Raw genomic sequence first — 27,111 nt, forward strand, 5'->3', positions numbered from 1 at the left:
TTTTCTTATTTTATCATCCGTTACCTAATTATCTGCAAAATGAAATTATAAAGTGGTCCTGGTCATTGTAGGAGATCGTCAATCATTTTCACCACTAGAGGTTGTTTCCCTTGGGGACTTCTCGTTCTCGAGTCAGGCTGCGCCATTTTGTAGCGGATCCAGCTCACAAAATGGTGGTAGGCGGCCGATTAACCCTGTGAGGACGAGGGAGGCACCAGGGTGCAGAACAGGAGCAGACGCACCAACGGTGATTCTGTCACTAACACAGCAACATTGAAGTATGGAAAGGCACTAGGGGCTCACTTAAACCCCAATGAGGACTTCACCCCGAGACATAAAGGTTGTTTATTCCACAACGCAGAGCCAGAACACCAGGGAGGGAGGACCGACTGCAGCAGCAAGGAACACCAGTGGAGGACCGGAAACAGTTTGTGAGACGATTCGCGCCATAGAGAGAAGAGGGGAGGGCTCTCCCCGACTCCCTTGCCCCTTGCTATTGGTCCTACCGAGAACCACGCACACATTTGCGGCACATTGTGTGGAAAAACCCGCAAAGGAAGAGAAAATGGAGGATGGTCGTGTTCGAGTTGAGAAACTACAGCCAAGGGATGGCAAGTAGCCGATTTCGTCTCAAAGAGAACGACGTCCAGTTGACTTGATGACGACCCCCAACTCCTTCCTACGTACCCTACTGCTCTCCTCGAGCCATTATTGACAACAGCAAGGCTATTTTCAAGGAAGAAGTCCGTCTTTGGAAGGGAAGTTGACGCGAAATAAAACGAGAGACAACTGCTGCGAGAAGTGAGGCAACGAAGAATCGAGGACAAGACGGGGCACTTGAAGGGTAAGCACCGAACAACAAATTTATGAAAGTCGTCAACTGGTCAGTGTCGAAGCTGGCTAAGTAGCATGCTTGCTAGCGTGCTAGTTGCCTTCCTATCCGTCACTCAGAACCCGAACACGCGGGGGAGGGTATCAGCACTAGAGAATCACTCGACCCATCTCTGATAGTGCCCCCACCACTCTGACGTAAATATATTCTGAGGCGGACAGTTAGTGGATTTCATTCGTGATCCAGTCGGTGAACTTACCGGTTGACCCAAAATCTCTGTCTCTATCTGTGTATAAACAACCCCACGCACTCGCACATTTTGCAAGAGGATCTTCTCTTTTTTTGGTCACTGTCATATAAAAGTTGCTTTATCTCCGTTAGTCGTTATTGAATGTCCCCTTGCTATAAAGAGAACAAATAGGTTGCCATTAGTCTTCATTCTCTACAAGAAAACAAAGGGGTTGCCAAGAGACTGCCACCCAAGTTTTAGGGGGAGCACTCTACTCTCTATTATAATATTAATCAATGTCCCAAATTCATCAACATGCGTTCCGATTTATTTATGTATTTATTCGGTGGAAGTGGGGTGTAAACTTCTCATAAGCAAATGCAAAGACATTTGATCTGACTTAAATAATTTCATGCATCCATTTGTTTCCCTTTCATGCCACTCTTCCTCATGAAGAATCTGGGTGAGCTGGAGCTCACAGCTGATTTTCGATGAAAGGTGTGCTAACACCCTGGACTGGTTGCCGTATGTCACGGGATGTGGTGGGGGTGAGGGGGGATAAACAAACATAAATATGTTCACTCCTATAAACAATTTTGAATAAATCCGACATGCATGTTTGGCACGTGGGAGGAAACTAGAATATCCACAGAAGTACAGGGAGAAGATGCAAACTCCCAACAGGAAGGCCCCAGCTGAGGTTCAAACCGGCAACCAAAAGAATGTCACTTTATGGGGAAATGTATTACTTTGTCAGACACAGGTTGACATGCTGCTGATCTTCCTGGTTTCTGATAACTGGGAAATGAATCGGTGCCATTTATGGCTTTGTTCAAATGCATGTTTGGTTATTAGCTACAAAGCCAGAGTAGAGCTCCAAATTTTAATTGGAAAAACTAAAATGTACAGTGGAAGCTTGACCAAGTCATGACTGAAGTTGGTTATCTCTTCAGGAAATGTTTTAATCAACATTTCATGTGTAAAAAAAAAAAGAAAGAAAGAATAAAGTTAATCTTATTGTGTCCTTAAATAATAACATTTGTATTTGCCGTTTGATGACTAATTTAAAATGTGGCGACTAGGCATGGATTAGATTCTGACAAGTTATGGTAAAGACAACAAAAATATCAATCTCACATGATTGCAACTACAGCTCTAAAATGCATTGTTTTGAAATTCAAGACAATGTTATAGTAGCCATGTGCGTAAACTCCACTGGTTGGCTGTCAGGAGTGGTCAGACACTTAATCACACAATTTGAGTAGCTGAGTCGCAATCAACCAGTTTTTTCAATGTATTTTGAGTGCTAAATGTTCAAACACAACTTCATAATTAATCGTTAAAAAAAAACATTGTATGCTGTCCGTTTCTCTTTATTTATGATGATACCAACCTTTTGAAAATAGGTTAATGATTAAGAAAGTTTTTGTAATTTGTAACTGATTAAAAAAAAATCACACATAAAATCTTGAGCCTCATTAGGGGTGTTCACATGGCAACTTTTGCTTTTGCAGCACTGGGGCTGCCCCCGTAGAGCGTTCACATGTACAAAGTAACACTGTTGTAGCCCCTGAAAACAGCTTAAACCGGAGCAAATTTAACCCTGTTCATGGAGGTGGTTTAAAAATTTACTCCGGAGTAAATGCTCGTTTGCGGGGCAGCACCGATGTAAAATGGTACGTGTGAACGCTACAGGGGTAGACTCGCTACGCATGAGAAGAGTTGATTACATATGGGTAGAATGCGTTGCTTTCATGCTCTGTTGTGTACTTCCGTCATATTTCCTTTTGTAGGAGACTGGACTGTCTCGGAGTTGTTTGTGTAGTTTGTTACTCTGTTGTGTGTTCACAACCCCCCGCCATAGAATTTATTTTGTGATTTCCTCTCTTGATTTTCTGTTTGGCGCATTATATTTGCTTTTTTGAGTGTCATTGAAGTCATCGTTGATTTACGTTTTCGGGGGTGGTCATTGAACGCCTCTCAAGCAGAAGACAGAGAAGGAGAAGGATGTGCCTGTAGTTGCTTGAGTTAAACAAATTAATAAAGTGTATGTTTTAAAAACAGCCAACATGACAGCTCTTTGTTTTATTTCCGTATAAAACTATTGTATTGCACCGCCGCAGAAACTGCCGTGTGAATGCAAGTGGGGCTGCAAACACACTTCTCTTTAGTCAGCAGCTTTTTACATGTGAACGCTCCACAAAATTTGCACCGGTGTAAGATATATCGCAACAAAAGACGTCGGTGCAGCACCGATGCAAATGTGTGCCGTGTGAACACTCCTATTGTCTAATTATAGAAGAGGTTGTTACAGAAACTGCTACGTTTACCATAGTTTTACCGATTCATAACTTTCTTCGTCTTTATCACAGGAAAATAATATATCTCCGAACTGGTCAATAATAGACCTGATGATGCTGGTGTTGGAAACCAATGCCAAACTGAAATAAAAAAACTAAAATAAAATAAATAAAACTGTACCATCAACTCTTGACCGGATCATTATTGCACTCTTCTGAAGTTCACACTGCGGGTCAATTCATATTGTTATGCTTAGTGTCTTCTTGTTGTTGTTGTTGTTGTTGTTTTTTCCAATGTCAATGTGAGCAGTACAATTCCACTTTTTTTTTTAAGTTAGTTATGTTCAAGGCTACAGACAGTCCCTGAAATGTGGTATTTTGGACCTAAAATTTGAGAGTGGGCACTTCAAATTTTCATCTATTCGTACTCATGCGACCAGTATATTTGCTGATTTAAAGGGAAAAAAAAGGTTTTCATCCATCCATCCATTTTCCGATCCGCTTTATCCTCACAAGGGTCGCGGGGGTGCCGGATCCTATCCCAGCTGTCTTTGGGCAGTAGGCGGGGGACAGACACCCTGAATCGGTTGCCAGCCAATCACAGGGCACATAGAGACGAACAACCATCCGCGCTCACACTCACACCTAGGGACAATTTAGAGCAGGGGTTCCCAACCTTTTTTGCCCCACGGACCGTTTTATGTCAGACAATATTTTCCCGGACAGGCATTTAAGGGGTGGCGGATAAATACTACAAAATAATATGGTAAGAGCTGCATGAACACTGTGTTGTTTTCGAGAGATAATAATAAACACGAGGAGCGTCTAATCTGGCTGCAACACTCCGATCGCTATGGTAATGTTTAATGCCTTCAAAATACGATACGACACAAATTCAAAGTGCATGAAAATGTCAACTCACCACGATGCTGAATCAGTGCGAGCCCCGAGCTTGATTTTCTTCAACCGGGCGGTCCCATCTCGGGGTAATAGGAGACAATGACACCTGAAGTGTGTGCTTTATGTCGAGTCTACTTCGTAATTTTTTTTTAGTCGCCGTTGCTGCACAAAACCCCCGCCTCACACAGGTAGCATGTCGGAAATAGCAACAGTGCTATTGTGGCGATCTCAGACTATTCAGCCATAACTTGAATCCAGAACACCGACATAGTTGTTGTCTCGAACGTACTTTTAAGGCCTCTGTCATTTGCGATCTCCAGCAGTTTATTTTACTCATTTAGCAAGCTCCGGTGTTTTGTTTTTAAGCGTAATCAGTCACGTGACGGAGAAGCGTGGTTTGACGTGCGTCAAGAGTGACACAGACGGATGTAATGGAGAATTGGGTAATTTTTCAAAATAAAATATCTTCCGTATTCCAAGATAAATACAACGGAATTAATGTAAGTTCTTATTGTGCGGCCTGGTACCAAATGTCCGCGGACCAGCGGTTGTGGAACCCTGATTTAGAGTGTTTTCAATAAGCCTGCCATGCATGTTTTTGGAATGTGAGAGGAAACCGGAGTACCCGCAGAAAACCCACGCAGGCACGGGGAGTAGTCCACACAGGAAGGCCGGAGCGGGATGGAACCCATGACCTCTGCACTGTGAGGTCGACACCAAGTTTACCTACAGCATTCGTCACTTTTGCGCTTTTCCTGCTGCGTGAGCATGTATGTCTCTCTCTCTCTCTCTCCCTCTGTCAGACTGTCTATCGGTGCTTGTAAACTTGGAAAAAGGGCTATGTGATTGGTTGGCCTGAGCTCTACATGCAACGCAAGCGTGCAAAATCCACAGAATTGACTGAAATATACCGTTTTGAATTCAGATTACTATCTTGAATGTTCCTATCTACTTACAAGACAATACAACAATGATATATCGCGCAGCTATATTTTGGGCTAACGTGTGCATTAATAATTGGACAAATCTCGTCAATCTGTAACTGGCGGACGCCTGTTTTGCTGATGAATGACAGGAAACTTTGGAAAACTGACAGACTGTGGGATTTTGTCCATCACTGGAATCGTCACTAACTGGTCAGTGCAGATGAACTTTCTCAAACCGTCACTGACAGACTCTTTTTTTCTGACAATTGATGGAAATGTGCCGATTGATGAGTGCAACCCTTAAAAGACTTTATAAGGCTGCTGTATGGTGGGTTACAATTATTTTTAGTTGAGATTTATTTTTCTGCTGTCTTCCTTGCAAAAATATTAAATTCCTTCTTAATTCAACTTCTTCCAAAGGCCTAGATGTCATCGAGCTCTCACCTTTTTCCTCAACCGCTTATGAAGTGTGCTGTAAGAAAGTAATTCAGATAGGAACAAACATTTAAACAGGATATCAACTAATAAATTTCATTACACATACGTACAGCACATTTGACAATAAAATTGTATTCAATTCAATAAATACACTACGTACTCAAACACAATATGACATTGCAGCGTGTTAATAAAAAATACAAAACAATATACTTATTCCCAAATACACATATAAGAGAAAAGAGACCGTCATGAAATAACGATGACAGTGGCGGACTAACACGACAGTTATGGTTTGGTTTGAAGTAATGACAGACAGACAATGACGGATGGGTGGCTTGGCTGCTGGCGAATGACAAAAGATCGACATGCAAAATTTACTGACACACCCAACTCTGGAAACTATTAGTAATATTTTCATTTTCTTCCAATTACAGGGAGCAATAATTCATTCATCTTCCAGACTGAAAGACCCACAAGCATTTGGAGACATCAGTTATGTTTTTAATATTCAATTAATGGTATTGTGCATAATGTGATCAGACCCTCAATGACATGCCACCTTAACAAGGAAGAAGGGGCTGCATTTCCCATTGATCCTAGGATCCTGGTTGTCTGGGGATTTATGCCCCTGGCTGGTTCATCCATGGCAAAAAGATCCTAGATGAGAGACCAATCAAAGTATAGTTCATAGACCCACTATGACGAAATAAATATGAGGACTTTGATTTCCCTCGCCGAGATGCCTCTAGAGGCAGGGCTCATTGGCGAGTGCCTGGTGATCCACGTACCCATGGGGCTTGACCTGTCCCAACAGGTCTCCTTTTACAATGGGGTCGCTACAGGTTGGAGGGACCAAGGTGCTGCCAGCCGAAGGTGGGGACCTTGGCTGTACGATCCTCTGATACAGATGCTGCGTCTAGGCACATGGTGTCACTTCTCTAGCCATGAAGAAGTCCGAACTGGCGTGTGAGATTGATGATCCCATTTGCGATATAGTCAAGCTCACCTCAACAAATGGGTTGGTCTTGTTGTTTGGGGGAGGATAGACACTCATCCATTCTGGATTTACCCCGGAGAGTAGTGTAAATGGCTCCTTGGTGGCAGGGTTCCAGGAGTGGATCTCCCCAGAGTTATCAAAGGCTCTGGATTTTGTTGGGCTAGTTGACAAGCCTTTGCAACATTGCATAAATATCTGGTATGGTGCCTCTCGGTTAGACTGGGTTGGGGTTTCCCCTTTTTAAAAAGAGGGACCGAAGGATGTGTTCAAACTTTAGTGGGGTCAAACTACTCAGCCTCCTTGGTAAGCTCTATTCAGGTGTCTTGGAAAGGATGGTCCACCAGGAAGCTGAATCTTAGATACAGGAGGAGCATTGCGGTTATCGTCCTGGTGGTCATATGATGGACCAGCTCTACGGCCTCAACAGGTTAATCAAGGGTACATCGGAGTTTGCTCAACAAGTCTACATGTGCTTTGTGGACTTTGAAAATGTGTTTGTCCATGTACCCACGGGGATCTTGTATTCGGTACTCCAGGAGTATGGAGTACGACCCGTGTCAGCTTGCGCTACATTGCTGGCAGTAAGTCAGATTCATCTCCAGTAAGCGTTTGACTCTTCCAAGGCTGGTATTTTTTACAAATTCTGTTGATAACCTTTATGGACAGAAAGAGAATGTGGTTGTGTTTGCTTCTTCAAGCCGCAATTTCAACTCTCGCTGCTGTGGTTCGCAGTCCAGTGATTTGCACAAGAATCAACACTGTCAAATCTGAGACATGGTACTCAGTCGGAAAAGGGTGTTTCACCCTCCTGAGGTTGGGATGACAGTCTCCCCCAAGTGGAGGAGTTCAAATATCTTGGGGTCTTGTTCACAAGTGAGGGGAGGATGGAACATGAGATCGACAGCTGGATCGGTGCATCATCTGCAGTGTTGCGGACTCTGTATTGTCTGTTGTAGTATTTATTTATAGATGAATCTACGTTACCTCACCTATGGGCGCAAGCTTTGCGTTGAAACTGAAAGAATAAGATCCTGGATACAAGCAATCGAAATGATTTACCTCGTAGGCTGTCCGGGCTCTCTCTTTGAGGTCAGGTGTGAAGCTTGATCAACAGCTTGTCAGGTGAAACACTTTATGTGACTACTACTCAAGACCAGCTGCTGTCACAATGCAGGGTCAGTGCGACTTGTGCTGCATTACTCGTGTTTATCATCTTATCTACTAATAGGGACCAAGAGGACCCCACAAACCAAAGTTTTTACTGTGTGTCCTCTCTCGTCACATGACGAGTTGCAGATCATTCTGTATTCTCCCACGAAAAAATGTTGGTCAGCGAGATATAAAGATGAATTGAGAATGGAAAGATGGTAATGCAAGCCTGCATTGTTTTCAGAAAGGAAATAAGATCCCTGGAGTTCCCTCCATTGATCGATTTACAGTTTTTATCTTGTTTCCCTAAAGAAAGTTTGTGTTTAACCCAAAATATGACATATTTTGTATTTCAGTTTTTCTTCACCAATTCGTTGTGGAACTTTGTATCTCTGCCCATTTGTTCGTTAAACTGAAGATCGACTCTGGCTTCTCCAAATGTTCTCAAAAGCACTGCAGCCCGCAAGTGGCCTGCCATAGCTTTGTGTCATCCCATTGCCATGGTTAGACAGTGCAAGTTTGCTAACGCTTTCTAAATCCAAGCACAGCGTCGATCATTTGCAAATAACAGGCTTTGCCAACGGTTTTGTTTTTGTCAAAGATCACATATTTGTTGACTCCCTCTTTTATTTTACAGATGACAATGACTCTTTAATGAAATCATGACGAGATGGATTGCGAGATTTCATTTATGAGACTGGACAAAAATGTTATTGGGTGTATTGTCAGACATCCAAAATGCACACTCACCGCACAGCAATTGTTCAAAACAAAGCTGCAGCGATTGAGAGCCCTCAACCCAGTCAGATTGCCTCGACTCACCTGCCTATTCCACTGCTGTGCAGTGTACAGTGATTATGGATGAGAGGAGGCCTGTTGTGGCAACCGATATTCAGTCGAAGAATCATAACAAATCTATCCATCCATTATCCAAACTGCTTATCCTCACAGCCTATCCCAGCTCTCCTTGGACAGGACGGGGGTGGGGGCACCTTGGTTTAGTTGTAGATTGGTTGTCGGGTTCAATCCCCCAGCCATTGTGACCTTGTCGTAGTGTACTTGAGCAAGATACTGAACCCCCAGTTGCTCCTGATGTTGTGTCATCAGTCGGTAAATGAGGAAACGGTGTAAAGTTTTGAGTACCAAAGGTAAAAAAGCCCTACGTAACTGACAGCCCATTCACCATTTAGTAGGTGGGGTCACCCATGTACTGGTTGCCAGCCAATTGCAGTGCACACGTAGACATTCATTCACAGTCACACCCAGGGTCCTTGTGTGTTCTACATACTTGGCCAATTAAGATGATTCTGATTAATTACCGTATTGTTGGGCGCAGTCTCAGTAACGGGTGCTATTTCTGTATTTGATGCACACAAAACGCACTGTATTATTGGGCGCAGCCAGGCATGGTAAAACAGACGCCATCTTAAACATACGGCATGTTAGGGGCGTGCCTTTAGTGTCCTCTTACATGCTCACCCTTCACTCATTGGCTACTGGTACCTGCTAGGGGCGTGCCTTTAGCGTCCTCTTACATGCCCACCCTTCACTCATTGGCGACTGGTACCTGCTAGGGACGTGCCTTTTGCATCCTCGTACACGCCCACCCTTCACTCATTGGCGGACTTCCACATGCCTGTCGCCTTTTCTCTGTATCAGCGTGTCGGCCAGAAGTGCTCTCAGTCAGGCTTAGGAACTTGGTGCATACACTAGACGCCCCGCATTATAAGGCGTCCTGTCCATTATGGAGAAAATATAAGACTTTTAATGGCGCCTTATAGTCGTGAGAATAAGGTAACCTGCCATGCACGTTTTTGGTATGTGGAAGGAAACCGGAGTACCCAGAAAAAACCCATGCATGTACAGGGATAACATGCAAATTCCACATAGGAAGGCCAGAGCCCGGATTTGAAACCTTGACATTTGCATTGTCGGGCAGATGTACTAACCGCATTTCCACCCAAGTCGTCTTAATGTAATGTAGTGGAATCTATGGATCACTTAGGTGTAGATAATGACGACATGAAGTTAGATATGACCAGCACATACACTTGACTCTCTCTCTGCCAGTTGTAATGTCTGCTTGCACCTACCGATTTATGAAATCGGAATATGTTATGTCATATCACCAGGCAGAGGTGGGCATTCCGCCAGAAGAGACCGATTCCCGTTTTGATGACAAATTAAGAGAAAAACTGTCGGACTAAGTGCGGACGGAATAGGGTTTTCATCTGTCAATAACCCGGTGAGTACCAAATAACCTCAGTCCGTCACTGTTGTGCTTCTGTTTCATAAATTCCTGACAGAAACATCCACCACATGTCTCGCGTGTTTGTTCGCGGCCGTGAAGACTTCGAGCAGAGCAGAGGAGAGGGCTCTGGTCTTCCGACAGGAAAAGAAAAACTTAAGCATCGCTAGTCAATCTGGTGACCTGTGGTCGTGTTGGCTGTTAAATGTCCGTTCCCATTCCGTAAGCCTGCTCCTTGTTTTACGTCCAAACATATTGGTAAAATTTAGGCTTAAATCCTTCAAAACCAATTCCAATGAAGTTGGGACAGTACCGTATTTTCACGACCATTCGACGCACCGTATGGTTGGGCGCAGTCTCATTAATGGGTGCTATTTCTGTATTTTACACATAGACAAAACGCACTGTATCATTGGGCGCAATTTTAAAGTGGTAAAACATACGGCATGCATGCGCGCACGCTAAAAACACGTTAGCTTGTAGCATACGGTAGCATGCCAAGACATACAGATACAAGCTAAAAACACGTTTTTAAAAAGGCAACGAAGCAAAACGGAGTTCCGTTGTATTTTATTTAGCCATCGTACAATGTACTCACGTTTTTCGATCAATCATCACCCAGAAATCCATCAAAGTCCTCATCCTCTGTATCAGAATTGAACAATTGTGCAAGTACCGGTAATCCATCAAAAAACGCCGTGTTCCCTCTCGTTGTCAGTCACTCCCATTGCCATGTGGCTCCACACAAATGATGCCGGCTTTGCCAAAAACTCGAAGAACAGTGCAAGCAGACACGTTCGTCCAAGCAGCCACAATCCATTCGCAAATTGTGGCGTAACTCGCCCGGCGCTGCCTCTCACTCTTTGTAAAGTTGTGTTTGCCATCGTTCATTCATTGTTCCCATGCCGTTCGCAACTTTACTTTGAACGCCCGGTTGATGCCGATGTCCAGCGGTTGGAGTTCTTTAGTCAAGCCTCCGGGAATAACTCGGAGTTCATTTGCTTGACTTGGTTTTTCACCGCTGCTGTGAGATGGGCACGCATGCCAAAAGCATAACCGATGGCTTGAAGTTTGAACTGAGCTTCGTAGGTGTGTCTCTTTGTAGAATTTATTTTCGGGGGTTCTTAGAAACCAAAACCGAAGTTGTTTTGCAACAATGCACATAGCCACACTCTATACAGGTGTTGGTACCTGCTTGTAGCGTCCCTTTAGCGTCCACTTACACGCCCACCCTTCACTCATTGGCGGACTGCTTCCCCGCATGCCTGTCACTCACGTCTGCCTTTTCTCTCTCTTTCTCTCCATATATGTATATATACACGCCCACCCTTCACTGATTGGCCGACTTCTTTGCCGCATGCCTGTCCACAGTCACTTCCGCCTTTTCTCTATATAAACAGCGTGTCAGCTGTCAGTCAGGTTTTGGAACTCAGCGCATAGACAAGACGCTCCGCATCATAAGGCGTCCTGTTCATTTTGGAGAAAATTTTAGACTTTTAATGGCGCCTTATAGTCGTGAAAATACGGTATTTTTTTCTTTTTTAAATTGTGGACATTATGTCCTCTGGGCCAAAGAGGACAATAACTATCCGAACTGTGATTGGACGCAAAGTTCAAAAGCCAGCATTGGTGATGATTTATCCTCACAAAGGTCGTGGGACAATGGGGCTGTGTTCGTGCCAATGGCGTGGGTAACATTCACATCTGTGAAGGTGCCATTAATGCTAAAAGGTACATTCAGGTTTTGGAGAAACGTGCTACAATCTAAGCAATGTCTTTTTAATGGACGCCCCTTCAGCAAGACAATGCCACACCACATTCTGCATGTTACAACAGTGTGCCTTCATTGTGAAAGAGTGACTAGAATGGCCTGCCTGCAGTCCTGTCTCCCATTGAAAATATGTGCCACTTTATGTAGTGTAAAAGACAAGAACGAAGAATCCGGACTGTTGAACAGATGAAGCTGTACGTCAAGCAAGAATGGAAAAGAATTCCACCTACACAGCTTCAACAATTCTTGTCCCCAGTTCGCAACGTTTATTGAATGTTGTGAAAAGAAAAGGTGATGGGCGGGTGGCTCAGGTGCTGGTGAACGACGAATGATGGCCCAACAAAATTTACTGATGCGCCCACCTCTCTAAGCAAGTATAATCTTACTTTGCCTATATTTGCATGGGTGATGTTAATGACTGGAGATTGGCAAACTCTACTTTTTATATATGTATACGGTAAACCCCCTACATCACAGGGGTTTGGTTCCAGAACACCACCCACAAAAGTGATGTCTGCAAAATGAAAACGCCCTTGAGTTCCTACTCATTTTTTTTTTTTTTTTGGTAACATTAGTGGCACTTGTTTTTTAAAGAGCTTTAAACACACTTTTAAAATAACACAAATTTGTTAAATAGAAAGCCAAAAGACCCTGTGAAGATGTTGGACCAATCTGATAAGAGTATAACTATCCACACTTAAAAACAGTTCGGTGCTAATGTGGGCTTAAAAGCCACTCTGAGAAGAAGCCAGTACACTTAAGACACAAAAGGAAAAGCCAAATTATGGATTGCAAATTTACAAAGGGACAAAGGTTAAATGGAAATTGATATGTTTGGCAATAATGTACATTGTTAGGTTTGGAAAAAGGGGGAAATTTGCAAGGCTGAGAACACCATCCCAGCTGTGAAAGGCGATGTTGGTAGCATTACCCTGTAGGGTGTCTTTCTGTAGGAGGGATCGGTGCACTTGACAGAATAAATGGCATCATTAGGAAAAACGAGTACTGTAAATACTGAAGCAACATCTTAAAGACATCAGCAAGGAAGTTAAAGCTTTGGTGCAAATGGTTCTTCCAAATGGGCAATGTCCCAGAGCATACTGCAAAACTGGTTTCAAACTGTTTTAAGGGCACCTAAGTTGGTGTTTTAGAGTGGCCGTCACAAAACCGTGATCTCAATCCTATTGAAAATTAAGGGCAGACCAGAGGCCGACAAACTTGGCTCAGTTTGAGTAGTTCTTTCAGAAGAAAAGGGCCAAAAATACTGTCTTCTGTAAGGAGGTTGTGGAAGGATATCCAAAATGTTTGACCCAAGTCATACACTTTCAAGGCATGGGGCCAAATATTTATCAACTTTATCTACATTTCTGACTTAGAAGAAAGTAATGACCATTTCTCTGTGGGTGATCTTTCATTTTTTTCTGGCATTTAGCAAATAGAAAGAGTGGAACCTTGAGTTACAAGTGTCCCTTTTAATGTACAATTCGACTTGCGCATAAAATTTGTGGAGAAAAATTACCTCGATTTAGGTTATATTTTTTTAGATATACAAACTGTCTTGGCATGGACGAGCGGATAGATGTGTTATAAATCTTCTAGCTCTATGTTCAATGTGCGTAAGACATTGCTGTGATCTGAAAACTAGCGATATTCTTCTACGGGTAAAGGTGGAAGCACTCGCCTATTTAGACGGAAGTTCCACACCCGGGTTCTTGATCATCCAATTACAAACTAATGGCTGTTGTGTTTGTGAATAACATCTGAAAGTCTTTTTGTGAAAAAGATCTATTTACAGTGTTTGTTTATTGAAATGTCTATGTAATGTAAAGAATAAGGAAGTTAATGTCATTGTAACCGTCACATAGATATCCCTGCATTTTGTCGGGAGGCGGGAGTTCCACATACGAACAGTGCATTCACCCAATCAATCACAGTTGCCTTGCACGCTTTGAATGAAGCTAATGTTTTGTTATATTGTGTACATAAACTTCAGGTTTCAACTTCAGTGGATAAGTCCTTTGTCCTATGATGGGAATCAGTCAGTGGTGTAGCAATAGATATTGGCTCTCTTGGGTTCTCTAAAATGCTGTCTTTCTTTATTTTCAGAATTTCTTTGAGATGAAACGCTTTTTCGGAAATGCCCTAGTCTTTCTACACTGAAGAAAAGGTTGGACTTATTAATCATATTCATTGTTGTCTTGTCAATTATTTTTATAATTTGGTGCTTTTCAATTTTTAGGAAGAGTGCATATATTCCCCGATTCCTAGAAGACAATGGCTCATGAGTGGAATTCTTATTTTCAAACTCTCACACCACTTCCAAAGATGTTGAGGACATCGGAACCAGAAGGAAGTCTTCCCCAACATATCGAGACCTTTGTGGGAGAGGATGTGTTCTCCAACCCCACAACTTCACACACTGCCCCTGGAACAGACTCTACATTTGATCCAAACTATTACTCGACTTCTGGTCTTGGAAATTCTACTTCTGATTGTGCTTACGAAAACTACTTTGGAGAAACACCTTGGCAAACGGATGAACAACTCATGCTCAAGGATACTTCATTGAGATCTGAAGACGATGGTCATGATGATATTAAAGACGTGGCCATGAATGGATTGCCTTCATCAGGACCGTTGCCTCTATCTTATTCAGCAGAGTTGCAAGCACTTAAACCAAATTGTGAACTTTTAGCTTCATCGCTTCTTGAAGATTATTCAGATGTCAGTAGTTGCTCGGACACAGATATAAATGAATCAAGGCCTTCTTGTAAATTTATTGCTTGTCCAACTGGACAGCCTGAAAATGATTCATCTTCAAAACGAAGTCCATCAGAATGGCTTTTCACGCCCCCTGAAAAGCTAACATTTTCAAGTGAGATTACAGCAAATTGCCCAGGTTCACCAACATTGATGGCTGGAGAAAATACAGCTGAATCTCTACAAGGGACAAACAATAGTTTAGTAAAAGACGATTGTAGCACACTACAAAATCAGTCCCCCTCAGGAATTCCAAACAAAGAGGGAGAGTCCGTTAAGGACTGCAGTGGCAAAGGGGGAGATCCAAGTCAAGAACAAAATAAAAATGTGGAGCACAATCAAATTGAAGGACACTATTCAGATATCTCTGTAAGTGACAGTGAAAACATGACCAGCACAGAGATTCACCCAGATCATATGAAGGAGCAAAGGACTGTTACACCTGAATGTACAAAAATATCAATTGCAAAGATGAAAGATGACAGTGCAGTCCAGCACAATCAAATTGAAGGATACTATTCAGACATCTCTGTAAGTGACAGTGAAAACATGACCAGCATAGAGATTCACCCAGATCATATGAAGGAGCAAAGGACTGTTACACCTGAATGTACAAATACATCAATTGCAAAGATGAAAGATGACCGTGCAGTCCAGCACAATCAAATTGAAGGATACTATTCAGACATATCTGTAAGTGACAGTGAAAACATGACCAGCATAGAGAATCACCCAGATCATCTGGAAGCGCAAAGGACTGTAATACCGGAATGTACAAAAACATCAATTGCAAAGATGAACGATGACAGTGGACTGGAGAAAGGAACAGAGGAAACATATAAATCATGCCCTCTGGAGAATGAAGTCAATGACAACCCTAATGCCTTTGGACAGCCAAAAGTAAATATGACATTGGATCAAGAGGATTGCAGTGCTTTCCATAAAAGTCAAGAAAACAAATTAGATTATTTGGGTCAGGAAAATATTACTCCACCAAAGCAAACGAATATTGAATTCTCCAGTGTTCATGATGAAAGCATGGATATAGACAACCTGCTATCAAATACGGAGGTCAAATGTCAAGACAGTGAAATGAAGCCTGACACCCCTCAAACCGTCGATTCGCCTGAGTCCAATTCTAATGATGCCTCTTGTGAACTGATGGAATGCACAAATATGCCAGAGACCAAACACCAAGACATTGGTTCCTGTTTGCAGTTTTCAAAAAATCTGCCTCTTCTGGACAATATAGTTCCAGTGAGTGATGCCAGTGGCAAGCAGAGTTCATGCAGTAATTCAGATTCCTCTCTAAATCCAAATACCCTAAGAACAGACACTGATTTGGTTAGCAATAATATTTGGAATAGAAATAACAATCCCTGTGTTGATATGATGTCACACTTTCTCCAACAAACCTGCTCAAGTATCGACACAAATATTTCTGTCAAAGGGGAAGTTATGTGTTTCCAGGAGGAGAATCAGACATTCTGTAAAGATTCAGACGGTACCGGTGTGGTTAGTGATGCTACTATTTTGGATGAGCATGTTGAGACCAAAAACAGCTTTTCAAATTATATAAACCCCTCTTCACAGCAGAGCAAATTGAGCAATGAGTGCTATTCCAACAAGGATAAGGATTTTGGAGAGAGCATTCCTCCATGTTCGAAAAAGTCACTTCAAAGTCCAGTGCCCCCAGAAGAAGAACATGCCATGGTGTTATTGGAAGGGATGGACACTTGCGAGGAAGAAAAATTGATGCTTGGTGAACGATATGGGGAACCTCCTGTGAAAAAACACTGCAGGGACCCTGACCCAATTAACCTTGAAGAAAAGTGTACTGTCCAACCAATCACCAATGGCTTGGATGAGTCAAAAGAACAAGGTAGTGCTCTGATCTCCTCTTTCCAAATGAGGAAACGACTACAGCCTGTTGTAATTATGAATCAAATGGATCCTGCACCAAGTCATTCGTACCAATGTGCAGTTTGCCAACAAATAACCCACAGTGCGGATCATCTAATTGAACACCACCACCATCAACATTCAGACCAAATCTTCCAATTTTGCAAAACATCAAATCAATACCTAATGAGTAATGGACAGGCAGACAAAGACAAGTATGTGATCAGCAAAACTGAAGAACCTCACCTTGTTTCTGTTTTTTCACATAAAAGAAAACCCCATCATTGTACCATTTGCAATTTGACATTCCTAAAAATAAACAAGTATGTGCAGCACATGCGTTGTCACACTGGTGAAACGCCTTATAAGTGTGATGGATGCGATTTATATTTTGCGCAGAGTGGCTCCTTAGCTAGACACAAGAGTATCCCTGGTAGATGCAAGAATTCCAAACCCCAAAATCCCATTGCAATATCAAGTGACCATGAAGCTATCAAGCTAGGCATATGGGAAACCAATACCCAACCATCACCACCACAAAAAGTTGATACGGACGGGACGCTGCTCGAAACTCTGCCTCAATGTTACATTAATTTGTTTGACATCTGCACAGCTAATGTATGTATCTATTGTGGCAAGCAATACTCAACGCCGAAGAAAGTCAAGAAGCATATTTATAACATGCACACAGGAAATTCTCCAGGTGTTTGGCTAAATCCTACTTCCATGAAAATAGCTAAAATAACAAACAAGGGGCCTTGGAAGATGCATTTTGAGAAAAATGAAAATATTGAAAATGAGATATTGCCTAAACATAAATGTCCGCTCTGTCCACGACTTTTCAGGCACGCAATTAACAGAGCGAAACATTTACGTGATTGTGTCAGACGGGCTGTTTATCGTAGCAAGGGAAAGGTTGGTGACAAATTCAAATGTCCATTGTGTCATTCTACATTTACTCAGCAGAAAAATAGATACAGACACATTTACAATAGCTGCTTCAGTAAAACTCTTAATCAATTAAAAGAAGTAGTACAATCAGAGCAAAGCGTTGATAACAAGATAGAGTTGACAATGGCACAGGAACACGTGACCATAGAAAACAACCAGATGCAATCCAATTTGACAGTCCCTAAAACTAAACAGTCTCACAAATGTGGTGTCTGTCCAGCAGTTTTCCAGCAAGTGTCAGGACTCTGCAAACATGTGAAGAGACATGAGTTTAAAATTACAGGCAAAATGATCAAGTATAAGATCAAGTCCAGCAACTCAAAGATGGCACCTTTAGGAGAGACAAAGACTGAGGAGACGGAGAACGATGTTGAGAAATCAGATGAGATCAATGTCTCCCTGAGCTGTCAGTATTGTGAAAAAAACTGTGACACGGAACAATCATTGCAGAAACACGAGCGGTGTCACAAAGGTGAAAGGCCATACCGCTGTCTCAAATGTGGAAGAGGGTTCAAGAAGAGAGTCTACCTTATGAGTCACGAAGTTGTCCATCAGAATGTCCAGTGCACTCTTTGCTGGAAGATTCTTCCAAATGCCAGAAATCTTGTCCACCATGTGAAATTGCATCATAAAGGGAAACCTTTTCCATGCCCCAACTGTCAAAAGCAGTTTTTGAATCCTACAGAGCTCCTTTATCATCTAAAATCACATCAAAGGGAAAGGAAGGCATCGCCTTTGGACGGGGAAGCATTGAAGTCCATTAAATCCGAACAAGAGCCAGTTCAACAAAAGGCGCTACAGTGTTCCCTTTGTAAAGAAGTCTTTCATGATGCCGACCTACTAAAGAAACACAGTCTTACACACATATCTTCATGTCAATGTCCATATTGCAATCTGACGTTCAAAGCCCGTCGTTATTTGCTACTTCACATCTCCAAACATAAAGGAGTGAAACCTTATTCCTGTACTTGGTGTGGAAAAAGTTTCTATCAAAAAACAAACCTGGAAAATCACATGGAATGGTGTGCGCCGACTCAAAACCAAGAGCATTCCGGACCCAAAGTCCATAAGTGTTCATATTGTCCCAGAACATTTTTAAAAAGAATGCGCCTGCTGGCTCACAACAACGGCCACAAGTTCAATACTCTGCGAGTCTGTACCAATTGTGGGATGTACTTTGGTCCGAATCAACTTGGTCATCATAAGAACATCTGCGGAGAGACGCCACCACCCAACAATGACATATCTTCTCATGACGATGCCTGTCAAAACATTCTGCAGAAAAGCCAGACTATTGGTAAAAGCCCTCCTACTTCCAGTGCACCAAGGATGCTTCCATTTAAGTGTCCTCACTGTACAGAGAGGTTCAGGTTCAGGTCATTACTTTTAAAGCACACCGTTTCACACACTGCTGTACATTGTAATGAACGCTTTGCATCCAGTGCATCACAGTTGCAGCATGAAGGACGCTGTAAGGTTTCCAAGGAAGAGGAATCAAACATAAACAGTGAGGCTTCACGAGAAACGACAAACATCCTGGCTTGTATGGAGGAAGCGCAGATATTCCTTGAAAAAGCTGGAGATGAATACAAATGCAAATTCTGCACCAAGACATTTGTGAAGCCACGAAGCCTGCGACGTCATATTTTGACTCATAATGAAGTGAATCCCTACCGCTGCAAAACCTGTGGAAGCTCCTTTTCAAGGTATGACTATCTTAAGGTACACCATTCTCATTGCAAAGGAAAACGATTGCAGTTGAAAATCTGCATTCCCAAAATCAGCTTGGATGATGTTGGCAAGGGCTGGCGAAACAGGTTTGCCAATGAACCAGTGAAACGGCAGGAGGGATTTGACTGTAATGTTTGTTCCAAGAGCTTCCCAACTCAGTCTGGACTGTCCCGCCATGTCACAATATTGCATACTGTCAAATTGTTCAGGTGCCCACGTTGTTATTCAGGGTTTAAGCATGAAAAATCTCTGATATACCACAGAAAGTATAAAAAATGCACAAAAGTATCCAGAAATCAAGATTCTACTCCACGACCGGATTGTCTGCCATCAGAAAATGTTCGCCACGCACTCGATGAGGAAACCCCTCCGCCCAAGCTCAAGCGTCATTCAAGCAAAAAGTACAAGTTTCCCTGCAGTTACTGCCCTTTTGCTTTTGAAAGGAGTGCACAGTTAGAGACACACACCCGTTTACACACAGGCGAGAAACCATTTGCGTGCGATTGTGGCCTGCGATTCATCAGGAATGACTACTTAAAACGTCATCGCCTAAAGTGCACCGTCAAACTTTGTAAAACATGCGGTGTAGCGTTCCCAGAAAAAGAACTGAAAGATCATCAGACAACTTGTACTTCAAAATCATGCCAATCAACGAAGTGGGAAGAACCTTCTCAAAGCCTTACTAAAGGATTTTCGTGTGCATACTGTTCTTTACGTTTTTCTTTATTTTCACAGCTTCAGGAACATTTTTTAAATGCACACAAACTGGAAACGAGTGATTCACCAGGGTCTGCCGCTCCTCTTCAACATCATCTTTCAAAACTACGAACTGCGAAAGATGATCGGCATGACAAACACCCCAGCGAAGGTACTAATTTGACATGTAAACTAGATACTGCGCTCGTTGGTGATGTTTCTGAATCACTAGTGTGCCTAGTCTGCAATATGTCCTTTGAAAACAAGGCTGGACTAAAGGGTCATTCTCGTGTGCATGCAAAAGAGAGCCCTTACAAATGCAAAACATGCAAGAAAGGCTTTTGGAATAAAAATCTACTGCGCAACCACAACAGGAAATGCAGGTTTGGCTATTTCGCTCCAAGAGATACCGATCAGAAGCCGGAATCCCCCCTGAAAGCAGACCGTAATCTGACACTGCCCGATTCCGTTCTCGTGTTCAAAGATGAGGCACAGACAGACACTGGAGTTTTGCAGAGAAAGTTCTCATGCAAAGGTAATTCAAAGGAGTATCCGCAAAACCCAGATGAAGATCCGAAGCAACGCAATCCAAACAAAGATAAAGTGGTTCAGTACCAATGTTCAGAGTGTGACTTGAGCTTCACCGACGGCTTGATGTTGATCAGTCACCTTGAAGAACACGGGAGAGAGGAGCAAGCGAATAAATGCATTTCCTGTTCAAAGTGCCGCCGTACTTTTTCAAGTGCCACAGATCTTGAAAAACACATGAAAAGTCATGGTTTAACCAAGAATTTCTCTTGCACATTGTGTCCCAAGTCATTTTACACGTCATCAGATTTGGAAATCCACAAATCGTACCATGACTCAAACAGACCATTTGCTTGTGAACTGTGTAATCACAGGTTTTGGTCGAGGCAATCTCTTTGCTATCATTACAATGAAGAGCATCCTGACCAGTCATTTGCTTGTCGTTTCTGTAAAAAGACCTATGCCACCAAAAAGTCTCTCCAAAGACACTGCAGAAAATGGCACCTGAAAGAGCAAAAGAACTCTGAAAGCAGTCTTGAGCAGGAACCTGTTGTGGCTCATGAAAGCGACGGGGATGGAAGTAGTAGTGAGGACAGTGACTCAGACTCTGCGCCTTACTTCCCTTGCCATGTGTGTGGAAAGACATTCCCAACTTCAGAAAAACTGGAGGATCATCAAAAATGCCATCTCGGTGAAAAGCCTCATGAATGTGCGGAATGTGGCAAATGTTTTTTCCAGGCCTCCCAGTTGGAGCAGCACAAACGCATGCATAAGTCTGAGTTACAGTGTCAGGTGTGCGGAAGAGGGTTTGTGTCCCTCTTTGCCCTGCGAAAACACAAACGTAGCCATGGCAAGAGTCGTCCACACCGTTGCTCCAGATGTCAACTCAGCTTCTCAGGAGCCTCCCAGTTAGCAGAACACATGTCTACACACCGAGAAGAAAACTTTCCCTGTGACATATGCAATCAAGTGTTCCCTTCCAAGACAAGTAGAGCTGATCACAGAAAAGAACACGGAGTTTCAATTGCACACCCCTCACCTTTCCCTGAAAAGTCATCTTCTGTCTCTCAAAGTTGCCCAGCGGAAACCCTGAAATACCATTGTGGTAATAATGAGCGCTTCAAAGTCCGAGAGGACCTCTCGGATCATGGTTCCAAGATCCCCAAGGACCGGCCATATTCCTGTTCTGATTGCGATAAACATTTTCTTCACTCATCTGATCTGAAACGGCACAGGGTCATCCATCGAGAGTCAACGTCTGATAGGGAATATTCGTGTAATCGCTGTAATACCACTAGTTCCTCCCTTGAGCATTTCCTCAGCCATCTGAAGACCCATGAAAATGAGCTTCCTGCACCTGGAAATAACACTGATGGTTACACATGTCCCATTTGCAGCCAATCATTTCTTAAGGCCAGAGACTTGATTTCCCATGTTCCTGTTCATTCTCCGGATGCGCCGACATGCACAATGTGCAAAATGACCTTTTCTTCCAAAAATGAGTTTGAGCAACACGAGCAGAGACATCATCGTTCTGTTTCAAAATTTGAATGCAAGCGGTGTGACAAGAGATTTGCGGGAAGTGATGCCTTCCATCAGCACTCCTGTTCCCGTAAACAGGAACAAATGGTGGTGACTGCAGGCAAGTCGGGGCCAGAAAATAACCATCAGCGGGCTGGGGAGGATGAAGAGATTGATGTCACTGGAGAGGAATTGTACAACTGCAGCACTTGCTCAATGCAGTTCTCTTCAAAAAGTTTTCTCTTGGAGCATCAAAACAAAATACACTTAAAAGAAAAGCTTTTCAAATGCAAACATTGTACAAGATCCTTTGCCCTCTGCCATTCCCTTCGACGACATGAGCTTGAGGTCCACATGAAACGGGCTCAACCAGCACCACAAACCAAGCTGACATGTCCCCAGTGCTCTTCTAAATTCGACACAGCCCAAGATCTTTCATTGCACATGAGGATGCATGCCGAACAAGAAGTCGGACGGCACCGCTGCGATATGTGCTACAAGTCATTTGCACACTCTTCTCAGCTTCTACGGCATCAAGAAAGCCATGTTGGCCAAATAGTTTATGAATGCACCGAATGTGACAAGGCCTTTGCTTTCCCTCACCTGCTAGAGGAGCATCGACACACACATGCTTAGCTTTCGAAAGAATGGACAATATATAACATCTCCTCAACACTCCTTCAAAAACTTAATCGTACAGTGTCTGATTGGGCCTCCAACAATATTTGTGTCAATCCCTCTTGAACTTGTAAATAAGTGTACTTATATTTACAAGTGAAATTGTAAATATAAATTCCATTGTTGCACTTTGCAATGATTACTTTGTTCAAATGTTCTTGATTCTATTTGTTCTTATACTGTTCATGGAGTCTCTCATTTTGAACTATAAAATTGTATATTGTAAAAATAATAATAATGGTAAAAGGGTTCAATATTTTGAAGTTTTAAAAGCTTCATTTTCAAGGCATTGGAAGTTGTTTTTCGTAGGTTCTCTTGGTGACTGTGATCTCATTGTATGCCTCGTCTTGTTTTGGTCGATACTTTTGTGATTTTAGTTCATATTTGTTTGCAATTGAGGAAACTTGTACACTCATTGCACACGTGAATTAAAGTATCTGGCCTGAACACAGTTTAATGGCTCTTGTTTACCAAATCTTCCAAAAATAAATGTGAGTTTGTTATGAGAATTGTCACTTCATTTAACCAAATAGTTAACTCTGTAAAATGTGGGTTGTCACTCGGCGTGGTTGACATTAGATTCCGACAGTATTACAATATTTTTGCTCACAGTTATCACAGTATTAGAATTACAGCTCTCAAATGACCTTTGTTGAAATAATTTGGGAAATAAAACCTGCATTTTTCCCCCCCACTGAACACGGGTTGTTTTCAAGCAAAATACAGAATATCTGTTACAGAAGGTCTACCATGTTTAGCTCAATTAAATGTTAACACTCTTCTGTGTTAATTCTTAAGTCACAGTGTTCCTATCACTGGTGAGCTATTTTTCAAACTAACTTCTGGGCTTGCTTCTCATGTCTCCCTCCAAAACCTTGACTTTTTAAAACCACGGTGAACATGGGCCATTTGGTCCCTGTTCAACCAATGTCAGAGGTTATTCCGTATTGTTAGATTTGTTTCCAGTGGGAGGTTGGCTTCCCTTTGTCCCAGAGTATTTCCTTAAGCAACAGAATTTCTAGGTCCAGCCAAGGTTGGGGTATCAATAGGATGAAAATCAGCACCTCCAAATAAGACCATGGTTCTGAGTCAGAAAAGTGTAGAGCGCCCTCTACAGGTCAAGAACCAGATCCTGCCCCAAGTGGAGAGGTTCAGTTATCTTGGGTTCTTGTTTCTGAATCGCGATGATGGAGCAGAAGATCAACAGGCAGACGCTGTGTCAGTCTGTTGTGGTAAAGAAGCTAAGCGAAAAAGCGAAACTCAAAATTTTCCCATCAATTTACATTGCAAACCTCTGGTCACGAGCTGTGGATTGTGAATGGAAAGGACAAGATACAAATAGCACTTGTTCTGGAAAGTGTCCGGGCTCTTCCTTAGAGAGAGGGTAAGAAGTTCTGTAATTCGTCAGGAGCTCAGAGTAGAGAGACAGCTCCTCCACATCAAGAGGAGCCAGATAGGGTGGCTCCTGGATGCCTCCCCGATGTGGTGTTTCGGGCGTCTTCCACCCTGAGGAGGCCCCGAGGAACGGCCCATGCCTTGGGATACCCAAAAGAGCTAGACAAAATGCGGCAATGCCAGTTGTTGCATTTCATTAGGGAAAACATGAAAACATCCTGCTTCCTCCTAATACAGTGGAGTAGGAGGATGACATTAAAAAATAAATAAAATATATTCTAAAAGATGGTAACCACATGACCGGGGCGCTTCAAGTAAACACGTTGCTCGATGTCATTAAACTGTGATCAGTCTTCAGAGTTGAAGTGATCATCTCTACTTTGGTGGACTTCAACCACCCACTTCAAATATAGAATGACCGGCCCTAATAATTTGAATTCTATGAGGATAGCCGCTCACTAAAGTTCATTTACAAAAACGTTTACCGTGCTTAAAATCAATAATATTGTGGCAATCCTCAGAATTTCAGAGGTTTACTAATACTAAAGTGGCACGGTGGTGACTGATTTGCACATCCGGCTCACTGTACACATTTCCAGCTCGAGCCTTCCTGTGTGGAGTTTGCATGTTTTCTCTGGGTACTCCGGTTTCCTCCTACATTCCATAAACATGCATGGTATGTTGATTGAACACTCTAGATTACCGCTAGGTGTAATTGCAAGCACGTTGTTTGTCTCCATGTGCCCTGGGATTGGCTGACAACCGGTTGAGGGTGTACCCCGCCTACTGCCTGAAGACAGCAGTGACAGGCTCCAGCACGCCTACGACCTTCGTGAGAATAAGTGGTTCAGATTATGGACGATTGAACACTTGGCAAGCCCCCTCGCTGTCCATCTTTAAAACTCATCTCAAAACTAATTTCTATTCTTTGGCTTTTGACTCAGCATGACTCAGACTTTAGTTTTACTGTTTTTGTGCTTTCTACTGTCTTTGTTATTAATTTGTTTATTGTTGTAGATATGATATTTGGTCCATGTACAGCACTTTGTCTACAGTGTTGGTTGACTTAAAGTGCTCTATAAATACAGTTGAGTTGAGATGAGAGATCTCCAAAGGAAGAACAACTAATGTGGTCTTCCTGCTCTGGCATGGTAGGTAGCACATGGTCTTTTGTTGAATGACCTGCACTTTGGTCATTTACTTGATGATCCCTTATAAAGTGATCATCAATTATTTTAGTCAATTTAGCATTCTCATTACTGGGATCTAATTAAAACTGGTTAAAGTATTGGTGGCATTTAGATCAGTTAGGTTTCGAATGGAATAGAAGTGATGACACGGATAGTAGTAGTCTGATTCTTCTGACTTCTGTGCAGGCAGCGTATGTTCAATTTGTCACTATGTGCCCTGTGATTGACTCGCGAGCAGTCCAGTGTGGAGTCTGCCTTTTGCCTTACATCACCTGCAATTGTCTCCAGATCCCCGCGGCTCTAAACAGGGTAGGTTGTTACAGAAAATGGATGTGGATGGGTGGAATGGCAGTGCTACAAAATTTACCTCACCAAATTGAGCCAACCTACTGCTTGTCAGAAACATGGCTTCAGGCACCCTGATGTTTGTTTCTTTGTCTTGAAACTGTGTAAACATCCATCCGTTCATTATCCGAGCTGCTTATCCACACAGGGTCTTTTTATTTATTTATTTACATCCCTTGTCCTCATTAGTGTCTCAACATTCCAAGCCGACATCAGCCGTTGGACAGGGTAATTCATGGGCCAGAGCCTATTACCCTGGCAAGCCAAACCCACTTTCTGTCTCTATGAATCAAATGGGTCTTGGCAGTTGCACCTCAACTGCGGCTCTGCCCTAGTTCAAAACGAACCATGCAATCAAATTTGTTTATTTCCTGTGACAATCTTTGTGAGAAACATCTCTTCAGCGACGGAAGTCCATCCTCATAGCATTTAAAGTGGTGCGCAGGAGCGACGATAGTTTTTTTCATTCATGATTAAACTCAGTTTTAAATGACCATAAACCCAAGAGTCATTAAAACCCCAGCAGCTGATGCCATGGGAAACATTTATTTCAAAAGAAGACATGTTCACTTTGCTTCCCACGATTCCTACAAGTCGCTTTTCTGACGCCACATCTGCTCTTCGTTGATCGGTGCATTCCACTGTCGATTTACTCATGTTTGCAGCGTATCAGAAATGCCCTTGATGCAGCTACAGACCAGACTCCATTGTTGGTACGGCATTGAGTCTAGATTTCCAGGGTATGAGCCTATCTCACTTTTTCCGCATTTTGTTGTTTCAGCCTCATCCTAAAATTGAATACATTCATTATTTCCTCAGAATTCTACATCTAACACCCCATCATTACATGTTTTGTTTTTCATAAAAGTAAAAAATAATGTGTGAAGTATTCACAACCTTTGCACATACACAGAGTTGTCCTGAAGACAATCTTTCGTTGTCTTGGCTGTGTGCTTGGAGTCGTCCTGTTGGAAGGTAAACATTTGCACCAGTCTTAGGTCCTGAGTACTCCGGGGCACATTTTCAGATAGGATGTATCTGTACACTGCTGCATTCATCTTTCCTGACTAGTCTCCCAGTTCCTACTGCTGAAAATTATCCCCACAGCATGGTGCTGCCACCAACATACTTGACCAGGTCATGAGGGGTGTCGGGTTTCTGCCGGACATGACGCCTGACATAAAAAGACTTCAATCTTTGCTCTGTCAGACCAGAGAATTTTCCTGCTCATGGTCTGAGAGCACTTCAGGTGCCTTTTGGCAAACTTCTGGTGGGTCAAGTGCCATTTATTAAGAAGTGGCTTTCATCTGGCCACTCTACCACACAGACCTGAACTTTCTGGAAGGTTTTACTCTCACCTCAGAGGACTGTTATAGCTCTGACACAGTGACCATTGGGTTCTTGGTCACCTCCCTGACTAAGGCCCTTCTTCCCAGTGAGAGCAGTGCTACTGTGGCCATTATCTCCATCCAGAAAACTGATTGGGTGGAAACTGGATTTTTTTGGAAGGTTTTACTGTTTGGAATAGAAAAGAATGGACCTGACTTATGCTCTGGTGGTGAATGTTTGTCCATCTCTATCTGTGGCCTGCGACCGACCAGTCCAGGAAGTAGTCTGCCTT

At 42.7% G+C, this 27,111-nt stretch overlaps 1 protein-coding gene across 2 annotated transcripts; it reads left to right on the forward strand.

The window, feature by feature from the left end:
• The first annotated feature begins 153 nt into the window (after positions 1-153).
• Positions 154-23,011, forward strand: znf1035 (zinc finger protein 1035). Of its 2 annotated transcripts, XM_086114222.1 has the most exons (5): positions 154-844; positions 9,907-10,019; positions 13,900-13,960; positions 14,033-19,112; positions 19,873-20,006. In XM_086114222.1, exons 4-5 carry the CDS (start codon positions 14,068-14,070, stop codon positions 19,889-19,891), a joined length of 5,064 nt encoding a protein of 1,687 aa, XP_085970348.1. In that variant the 5' UTR covers positions 154-844; positions 9,907-10,019; positions 13,900-13,960; positions 14,033-14,067; the 3' UTR covers positions 19,892-20,006. The 2 variants fall into 2 exon arrangements, with proteins under 2 accessions (XP_085970348.1, XP_085970347.1); XM_086114221.1 differs by having other exon boundaries at positions 166-844; positions 14,033-23,011.
• Positions 23,012-27,111: the final 4,100 nt, after the last annotated feature.

The sequence above is a fragment of the Hippocampus guttulatus genome, chromosome 6 (genome assembly GCF_054856545.1).
Source record: "Hippocampus guttulatus isolate MCC_2025c chromosome 6, RoL_Hgut_1.0, whole genome shotgun sequence".
Taxonomy (NCBI): domain Eukaryota; kingdom Metazoa; phylum Chordata; class Actinopteri; order Syngnathiformes; family Syngnathidae; genus Hippocampus; species Hippocampus guttulatus.